The sequence below is a fragment of the Carlito syrichta genome, unplaced genomic scaffold, assembly GCF_000164805.1.
Source record: "Carlito syrichta isolate Samal-C Ts95f unplaced genomic scaffold, Tarsius_syrichta-2.0.1 Scaffold288963, whole genome shotgun sequence".
NCBI classification, from domain to species: Eukaryota; Metazoa; Chordata; class Mammalia; order Primates; family Tarsiidae; genus Carlito; species Carlito syrichta.
The window spans coordinates 102,328-112,720 of NW_007233059.1; the positions used below are offsets into that span (position 1 = coordinate 102,328).

Here is a 10,393-nt window from a genome sequence, read left to right on the forward strand (position 1 = left end):
CAAAAAAAAAAAAAAAAAAAAAAGAAGTGCAAAAGTTTAAACCCTGGAGCTAATAGAATCTAGTGAGCAAAAGTGATGGAAAGCCAGTTTGCAAGTGATGGAATAGCCAGTTTGCCGGTCTGCTTTCATTGCTTTAAAAAGGTGACCTGCTAAGACAGTCTAGGTCTTTGCAATCTCCCCCAGAAACAATACTGTATGGTGGCAAGGGCCAGGTCACTGGAAAGAGGAATTCATCTGAGGGGATAAAGTGAGAGGCAAAACAACTTTTAGCAGCAAAAATTGCCACCAAAGCATAGTCCAATTCAAACAATTTTTAAATGGCTGGATTACTTAGTCCTAAACTAGATGTAACTAACAAGTCACTCTACTGTCAGGAAAGAATGCGGAATTGGAGCCAAGTACTTGGCTTCAGAGAGGTGAGAAACGTCAGGGGTAGATCAAGAATCAGTTCAAGTTTCAATATAAATCAGTTAAAATGGAAAAGTCTGGGAAACCCCAGAAGAGAGGCTTGTGACCAGTTCGAAGCCTTTACAAATCCAAGTTGAATTTGCAAGGCATCATATAGAGGCGGGGTTTGGGGAGTTTAAATCTCATCAAAGTGCCTACAGTCTCTGCCTGGTGTTGGTGAAATTCGTGCTTTATCTTTTTTCTTTTTTAAACATTTTATCACGTTTCCTTCAATCCTCAGAAAATCTCACGTGACTGTTGGAAAACTTGTAGGAGCAACAGCCAGCTTATTCTAAGCTCCTACAGCCAACCTCACATGTGGAAAGAATAAGAATTTATGGCTGGCCACTTAGATGGCTTTTTAATTTCCTGAAGTTCTCCTAAGTTTTGCTTGATCACACATAAATTAGAAGTTTTTCTTGTTTTCATCCCTTCTCTCGACATGTGATTACCTTTTCTTTGCTAGAATTACTCTTAAGTGTTGTTACATTTCCCTCCATGAGAACTCCCGAGGTTTAACACTGCTGGCATTTGTAACAAGCTTTCTCCGAGACCACATGACACATTCTTGGTACCAGCAGCTGCTTATGAAACGAGAGCGGAGACTGAGATTTCAGCCTGGGAAGAGGGTTCATTACCATCAGAATATTTGCAAATGAAATTGTTCTTCATGTTGCATCGGTCATCGTTCCACTGGTACATGTAGGGGCCTCCGATGCCGGCGGGTGCCGATGGCTGATGGTACATGACCACGCAGATCTCACTGCCGCAGGATGGCTCATCCGCATACCAGTTCCTGTGGGAAAGGGATCGGCAATGGAGGCAACTGGGGAAGGATTCCCCCAAGATTTCAAAGACTTTGTTCTCCCGTCACGTTCCACTGAGCCGTGAATATAAGATTTGGCTTCAGAACACGATACAGAGAGAGGGAGGAATTGGAGTGCTGCCAGGAAGCTGAACCACATGCTTTCTAGTACAGATATCACAATCAGTCATCTGACATTGGCCACAATCTCTTTGTAGGGAGGAATAGATCACCACATGAGTCTGCAAAGTAATTAGAGGAAAAGCAGCTAGCAGGGCTAGTCTGGAAGATGGATTTTATTTCCTTTTTTTTTTTTGAGTTGGAGTCTCACTCTGTCGCCCAGACTGGAGTGCAGTGGCCGCTCCCGGCCACCGCAACCTCCACCTGCTGGGCTCCGGCGATCCTTCCGCCTCAGCCTTCCAAGTAGCCGGAATTACAGGCATGTGCTACCACGCCCGGCTGATTTTTTGATTTATTGTAGAGATGAGGTCTCGCTGCCCAGGCGGGTCTCGAACCCGTGGGCGCAGACAATCCACTCACCTCAGCCTCCCAAAGGCGCGGGATTACAGGCTGAGCCACCGAACCCGGCATTTTTTTTTTTTTTTTGAGTTGGAGTCTTACTCTTGTTGCCCAGGCTGGAGGAGTACAGTGGCATGCTCATGGCCACCTCGACCTGCTGGATTTAGGTGATCCTTCAGCCTTAGCCTTCCAAGTAGCTGGAACTACAGATGCACACCATCACGCCCGGCTAGTTTTTATGATTTATTGTAGAGATAAGGCCTCACCAACTTGCCCAGGTTGGTCTCGAACTCCCAGGCTCAGGCAATCCTCTCGCCTCGGGCTCCCAAAGTGCTGGGATTACAGACTGAGCCACTGTGCCCAGTCTTCTTTTTTTTTTAGAGCTCATATGCACCAAGTAGAGGCATGGCTTATCCAATCCAGAGCCTGCCCCACTCCCATCTCCCACTATATTTTTTTAAAAAATAATTTTCATTTTTTTAATTAAAAAAACTTTTTTTGAGTTGGAGTCTCACTCTGTCACCCAGGCTGGAGTGCAGTGGCACACTCACGGCCACTGCAGCCTCAACCTGCTGGGCTCCGGTGATCCTTCTGCCTCAGCCTTCCAAGTAGCTGGAACTATAGGTGCACGCCACCAAGTCTGGCTACTTTTTGATTTATTGTAGAGATGAGGTCTCACCAAGTTACCCAGGATGATTGCGAACCCATGGGCTCAGGCAATCCTCTCACCCCGACCTCCCAAAGTGCTGGGATTATAGGCATAAGTCACCACTCATGGCCTTCCCTCATGCTTTTTAAGGACCACAGTGGCCTTCCCAGCCCTAGGAAATCGATGGGAAATTCAAGCATGTGAGCAAGACATTCCAGAATGTACCCCTGTCAAAGCAGGGGTAGGGCAAAAGTAGGAGGACCGTGTGGTCTTTTTCAGTTTTTAAGTTGTTTCCACTTGATCTGGCTGATTGGCTCCTCAGCGTCCACTGCTGGATGTCTTATCTCTGTCTCCCTAGCTCCCTGGAGAGTGCACTAGCCACCTTAGCTCTAACACCCAGTGCTACTTGAGATTAAATGGTGCTGTCACCCAGTTGGACATGTGGGTGCCAGGTTAAAGCCTCAGATCCCATAGAAAGTTTAAATTTGCAAGTACCCACTGTGTGTGTTGATCCAAGGCTGGGCTTTGTAGTCTGCCTGGTTACTCGCCTGAGCTCTTTCCTTGTGGCGCTCAGACCTTGCCCTGATGCTCAGACTACTTAGCTTGCCCGGATGCTCAGAGCAGGAACTGCTGCTCTGCCTAGCTCTTGTCAGAGCCCTTCCTCAGGAAAGGGCCAGCTCAGAGACAGGGCTCTTGGTGGCACTACAACAGGACATGAGTCCTGTGTGGCATCCACTGGATTGAATTTCCTGACAATAGTTGAGCTTGCAACAAACACTCCTTGGACATCATGCCTGGGCAGCTGAGAGTCCCGACAGAGGCTGGACTCTGCACCTCATTAGCTATTTCCACCCCATTTTCCAACCCTGTTGGGCCTCCTACCCTGATTTACCTCATTCTCTTCCTCATTGGCCTTATTATTTTGTCTCCATAAATAGAATATTATGCCTGGTGCATAATTTCTGGCCTTGAGCCTGTTTTCAGACTCAGAACTCACTGATAGAGGGAGAGACCAGGTTTCCAGTAAGAAGGACCCTGTAACACCATGGGAGGTGCACATGGTAATAATGTCATCTGTTCTTCTCTAAAAGAACCCGTGGTCATTTACTCAAGTAACAATACACCGAGGAAGGGGGACACAGGATGCAAGTGACATTAATACTCAGACTTGAAGTGTCATCAAAGCTATCCATTAGAGCAAGAGCATATTGGGGCCAGGTATTAAATGGAGGTCTGGCCCAGAATCAGAATCAGCTCATAGTGGCACTTAGCCAGTGGTCATTCCTCAGTCCCCAGATATATCAGTTGAATAGACATATTTGGTAGTTGGTACAATTCCATATTGGTTCCTTGGCAGATTGAGCTTTATGGTCTCTTGGTCAGCTTACCTATAGGGTAAGAGCCACCACAGTGGGGAAGGCCAAGTGGAAGCCTCTGAAGACACTAAGACAGCAAATCAGCAACAATATCTTACCCAGGGGAAGATGGCAAACAGTAGTGCCATCCTTAAACACCCAGATAACGCACAGGAGGTGTTCCCTATTTTATCTCTATTTAATTCACTAGTCTGACTCCTGCAAAAATCAGACAGATCCTGAAAGATGACACTAGATTAACACAAACTCAACCAAATGGAAGCCCTGATTGTGGCTACTGTGCCATATGTGGTATCTTTGCTAGGGTGCCTAGAATGCAAATCTGGCGAATACATTCTTTTCTGGCTGTGTCAGAAAGAGAATCTGAAACAGTTTATTGGAATAGACAATAGTTTATACTTATGGTCTTGCCTCAAGGCTATATTAATTTTTCCCCTCTGTCATAATGTAGTGTGAAGAGACCTGGACTTCCTAGATATCTTGCAGAAAATGACGCTGGTCCACTATATTGCTGACATCATGCTAATTGGACCAGAGAGCAAGAAGTAGTTAGTACATTAAAGGCCTTAGTAAGACTCATGTACTTCAGAAGGCTGGAGATAAACCCATGAAGATTCAGAGGTCTACCACTTTAATAAAATGTGTAGGTGTCTGGTGATCTAGGGAATGCCAGAAGATTCCTTTCAAATTAAAGAACAAACTATTGTCTCTTGCAATGATTTGAAGAAGGAAGCATAGCCCTGTAGGCCTCTTTGGGTTGTAGAGGCAGCATATTTTACACCTGGGAATACTTCTCTGGCCTGTAAACCAGGTGACAGGAAAGACAGCTGTGGGATCCACAGCAGAAAAGAACCCTGATGTGGGTGTAAGCTGTGTGCAAGCAGACTTGCCACTTGGACCACATAATCCAGAAAATCCTATTATTAGGGATGTCTGTAGCAAGAAAAAAATAATGCCATATAGAAGTTGTGATGAGTCCCAGTGAGAGAATTGCTATGTAGACCCCTAGGATTCTGAAGCAAGGTTGTATTGCCTGTAGCTGAAAATTAGTCACCTTTTGAAAAACAACTCCTGGTTTGCTACTATGCAAGGGAACCAGGAGACCGTGTCACATAACCTGCCCATCATGAGCTAGATACTGTCAGACACCCTTAATCTCAGGTCAGGCAAGCCCAGAATGAATCCATTGTAAGACAGAAGAAGTATATCTAGTACTGAAAGGCATTGTATGAGCAGAACCAAGGGTGCTGGATGAGTAGGTGGGGCAGACTGTCATGACATCTGCCACTGTAGCTCCAGAACCTCTCCCTTAATCCACACCTGTGGTTGCATGGAGGAATTCCTTAGGACCAGCTTTGACAGGCAGGCTGAACGTGGTTCATGGATACGTCAGCTGAGAATGGGAGTATGTGCTGAAATGGACAGTAGCTACACTGCAGCCCCACTCGGAGGAGGCCTTGAAAGGCAGTGGTAAGGGGACAGCCTTTTAATGGCCAGCGCTTTGGTTGGAGCACCTAGTTAACCACTTTGTGTGGAAAGGGAGGTTATTGGAGATTAGAATACATAAGGACTCAGAGGTAAGGCATGCCCAGCTGATCAAGAGTCTAAATGGAAAAACATTGCAAGATTGGGAATATGGAGGTTTTTGGATAGAGTGACATGAACAGATGAATGGGAGTGAGTATAATGTATCAGCATCTATCAGATGTTAAAGCCCACCAGGGAGCAGCTACAGAGAGACAAAATGACTTAGCCAGGTGATGTCAGCCAGCCTGTTATCAGCCACTCCAATCCTAGATATACAGAGTCGCCATGGTGGCAGAGATGAAGGCTATGCATGGACTCAACAGATTGGTTTCCACTCACCAAGGCTAATCTAGCTACTGTTACTGCCAAATGTGTAACCTTCCAGCAACAGAGACCAATGCTAAGTCTCTGATACAGCATCAACACTTGAGAAGACCAGCATGGCACTTGGTGGCAAGTTGACTACATTGGACCCCTGAAAGGGGCCGTGAGTCAAATGCCCTCTATGTAGCCCTGTGTCTTCGAGAATAAGAGTACATGGGTTTGGGAGCTAAGGGGTGGAAATAGGAGTATCCTTTCTTAGTATCACTGGCAGTGACACACTTGAGGAATTTGTGCTTCTTGTCTCTGCAGTGCTGGGCTCTGGAAGTTTAGAGGTCCTGGTTCCCACAGGGGAAGATTTCTACAAGAAGACACAGCAAGAGTCTTATTGAATTATGAGCTATCACTGCCACTTGGGCACTTTGGGATCCTTGTGTCCAGGGACCAGCAGGTAAGAAGATGAGTCATTATCTTGACAGGAGATAATTGACCCTACTTATCAGGAGGAGATGGGTCTGTTGTTCTATATTACGGGCAAGGAGAAGGCACCCAGGATATCTACTTGGGTACCTCTTGGCATTCATTTGCCCAATTTGAATGGTCACTGGAAAAGTATACCAACTCCAGCCTGAGAAGCGCAAGGTAACTAGGACCTCAGACTCATCAGAGATGAGGGTTTGGATCATGCCACAAGGTAAGCCACCGAGATCAGCAGAGGGTAAGTGAACCTGGACTGAACAGTAGAGGAGGGGAATAAGTATCAGATGTGGCCCTGGAACCCACTGCAGTGATGGGAAATGTTGTTCATCCAAAACCTTCCTTTTTGAGGTTTCTTCTGGGAAGAGAGGCTCCTGGAATCCTGGAAGCACTACTTCCAGAACTCACATGAAGATGTGGATGTGATCAGCGGATGGGTGGACTATGATAGATACTGACATGCTGCTTACATGTAATAGTTAAAAAATATTTTAATCTTCATTCTTTTGATGCAGTTAGACTTTCCCCCATATAACTGCTTGCCAATTAGATTTTTTATTTTATAAACTGTCTGTTCAGGTATTTTTTTCACTTTACCTGTAATCTTAGTGTTTTATCGACTTATGCAAACTCCTGACCATGAAATGATGTTAACTCTTTGTTAGATTTGTTACAACCATTTTCCCAGTTCTATGTCTGTCTCTTAATTTTGATTTTTAAAAAATGTTTGTCCATGTCACTGCATTTCTTAGGGAGGGGTGATGGCAATGCATTGGTGCCGGGGTGGATTATGAGTGATTCTTGATGCTGTGGGCTTAGCAGGGTCCTACAAACTGCAGCCTTCCTAAAGTCCCCACTCTTAGCCAATCCACAGAACTGGAACTTGGCTCTGACTTCTTGCTAATTATCACAATTCCCTGTGGTCTGGAGTCCTATCCTGAGTCTTTTTGGTTTTTTTAGGACTATAGGCACTGACAACTACGCCTGGTTAATTTTTTTATTTTTATTTTTGGTGGAGACAAGTTCTCGCTATGCTGCCCAGGCTGGTCTCAAACTCCAGGGCTCAAGTGATCTTCCCTCCGGGGCCTCCCTAAATGCTGAGATTACAGGCGTGAGCCATGGCCTCTGGTTGTGTTATTTTTAAAGCACGTGTCTAGAACTAAAATGACCCCTAGATGCTGGAGATCTCCCAGCAATGGCAGTGGTGCTGCATGGACCTAGCCGTGCCCTCTTGGGGTACATGGCAAGGAGAGTCGGAGGTCCAGGGCGGCTGGCGGGCCACAAGCTGTGGGTCTGACTGCATCCAGGGCTCTGGGTGCTCATCCTATCCAGAGTCTTAACCGTATGGACCTTCAGTCTAGTCCAAAAGGCCGGATAGCCAGAACCACTGACTCCCAGCCATGCTAGTGGGTGGCGCCCACCGAAACAGCTCTTTGGATATTAGTTGCACCCAAGTCAAGGCTGAGTTCACCACCTTCAACACTGCGCTGGTCAGTGGCTGTTCTGGTGCCACTTCCCCCTTGCCATGCTGGTCTCCTCTTCCCCACTGATCTGGCACCACGGATCTAGCCTGGATTTTTTTTTTGCTATGTCAAGTGAGTCAGCTGCTGTGGGTTCCACACACTTACCTGAACTTTGATGGGCTGCCATCAGTCCAAGCATAAAGGTCCTGGCAGGCTGTGCTGTTGTTTTGTTTCTCCTCTCGCCTCCTGAGCCCAATCCAGAAATCACCATCAGATGCCAAGAGGTATTCAATGAACTTTTCTATCAGTCTCTGTTCATCTTCAGATTCAATGCTGACCAGCTGGCCCCCATCCCTCCTGCAGGCTTCTTTGGCTTCCTCAAAGTTCAGTCTTCGAGAAGTATCATGGAAGTAAATGACTTTGTAACAAGGTCTCTGTGTCCCTCTACGGCACACCGGCTGCCCTAGAGAAAAAAGAAGCTGACCTGTTTCAGTGTCCCCAAAAGAGCAAGAATGCTTGGAGGCATCTGAATGAAGCTACCAGTGGACAGGAATTCTGATTACTCCCAGTTCTACGTCTGTCTTAATTTTGATATTTTTAAAATGCTTGTCCATGTCACTGCTTTTCTTAAGGAGGGGTGATGGCAATGCATGAGTCTTAATGCTGTGGGCTGAGCAGGGTGCAACAAATAGTCCCCACTCTTAGCCAATCCACAGAACTAGAACTGGTGGGGACTTCAGGAAGGCTGCAATTTGTAAGACCCTGCTAAGCCCACAGCATCAAGACTCACTCACACCCCACCCTGGTACCAATGCATTGCCATCATCTCTCCCTAAGAAATGCAGTGACATGGACAAGCATTTTTTAAAAATCAAAATTAAGAGACAGACATAGAACTGGGAAAATGTTTGTTCTGATTACATTGAAATGGGAAAATGCTTGTTATGACAGTTACCATGTCAGTTAGGGTTTCCAGAGCAAATTAATACCCCTTCCAAGCCGGGCTCGGTGGCTCAGCCTGTAATCCCATGCTTTGGGAGGCTGAGGTGAGTGGATTGCCTGAGCCCGCGGGTTTGAGACCCGCCTGGGCAACTTGGCGAGACCTCATCTCTACAATAAATCAAAAATTAGCCAGGTGTGGTAGCGCGCATCTGTAGTTCCAGTTACTTGGAAGGCTGAGGCGGAAGGATCGCCGGAGCCCAGAGGGTCGAGGCTGCAGTGGCTGGGAGCATGCCACTGCATTCCAGTTTGGGCGACAGAGTGAGACTCCAACTCAAAAAACAAACAACAACAAAAAAACTCCTTCCAGCATGAAGGTGCAATGGCTTCAACTCTGATGCCCACACTGTGTAGGGATACGTTTTGTTTGTTCCATGACAAATTCATGAAAAGCTGACATTTTGACTACCCTTTCAAAGAAATGGCGATATATGGTTTCACTTAAAAGCACACAGATTACACTTTCATTAGGGACTCTCAGGGTGGTGTGGCTCAAAGCAAGCATCTCTGTTTGTCCTTCAGGTAGGAGAGGCATTCTGAAGTCAGGCATGGGCTCCTTTACCCAGGAACCTTCTGCCTAAGCAGCAGTTCTGAGAATTTGATTAGTCTACGGTGTAAGCAGAAGTTAAGAGCATCAGGTCCATGGGTTTTCTGCTACTGAGTCAGTTCCCTGACCTAAAGACAACAGTTTGCGTTTACTGAACTCTTACTATGTGCTACAAACTATGGTAAGGGCTTTACATTTACATACGTTATTTATCTCACTTATTACATACATTATTTATCTCCACGACAATCCCCTGGTATAGACAGTGTTTATGCCTCACTTTACAAATGGGATCACTGAGGTTCAGAGAAGTTAAGTAATTTGGTTAAGGTCACATGGCTACCAGCATGGCCTGATTTAGAACCCAGTTCTATTTACAAAGTCATGCAGGTGGCTGGGCACGGTGGCTCAGTCTGTAATCCCAGCACTTTGGGAGGCCGAGGTGAGAGGATTGCCTGAACCCGTGGGTTTGAGACCAGCCTGGGTAACTTGGTGAGACCTTGTCTCTATAATAAATCACAAAAACTAGCTGAATGTGGTGGCATGCGCCTGTAGTCCCAGCTATTTGGAAGACTGAGGCAGAAGAATCGCCTAAGCCCAGCAGGTCGAGGCTGTGATGGCCGTGAGTTTGCCACTGCACTCTAGCCTGGGGGATAGAGTGAGACTCCCACTCAAAAATAAAAAACAAGTCATGCTAGTACCAGTGAACTGTACGGCAGTGTCCTCACTCCACCCCAGGGCTGACGCTGCACTGGTAGCCCATGTAATGCATCTCATCTGACCGACACCTAAAGGGCTGAAGACCATCTCAGATAAACAGATGGGATTCCACCAAGATAAACGAATGGGATTCTACTGAGACAATAACAAATCGTTCACCAGGACACACTGCCTCACGGGCGTCTGTGCTGAAACATTAGCCTCCCGAGGCCTTTGTTCAATCACCATTTACTGAGTGTAAGCTCTGTGCCTGGCATTGTGCTAGGTGCTGGGAGTACAGAAACAAATGCCAGTTGCTAGCCCACGGGAGCACATGGCGTATGTTTCTGGACCCAGATGTACAAAGTGAAAACCGCCTGTCAGCACGGGTGGAGTCCCCGGCAATGCAAAGGCCGGACCGTGGACTGTGGGTGTGAATTGCTGCCATGGAGCCAGAGGTAAAGGATTTTTGGTTTGAGAGCCTCTTCCCAGACCTTCTGGAATGTTCACATTTTCCAAACTTGTGCAGCTGTGCAGGGAGCCAGACAGCGTTCGTGACTCCAG

The 10,393-nt window shown here is 46.6% G+C and overlaps 1 protein-coding gene across 2 annotated transcripts in view; it reads right to left on the bottom strand.

The window, feature by feature from the left end:
* The window catches only part of LAYN (layilin), a 19,436-nt gene extending 11,372 nt beyond the window's left edge, over positions 1–8,064 (bottom strand). Inside the window, exons 1-2 of one of the 2 annotated variants that reach the window (XM_008054026.1) lie at positions 7,750–8,064; positions 1,086–1,243 (exon numbers count right to left, since the gene is read on the bottom strand). In XM_008054026.1, coding sequence (XP_008052217.1) covers positions 1,086–1,194 — 109 coding nt within the window. In that variant the 5' untranslated portion in view covers positions 1,195–1,243; positions 7,750–8,064. The remainder of the gene's footprint in view (positions 1–1,085; positions 1,244–7,749) is intronic. The other variant, XM_008054027.2, reaches the window with a different exon arrangement.
* Positions 8,065–10,393: the final 2,329 nt, after the last annotated feature.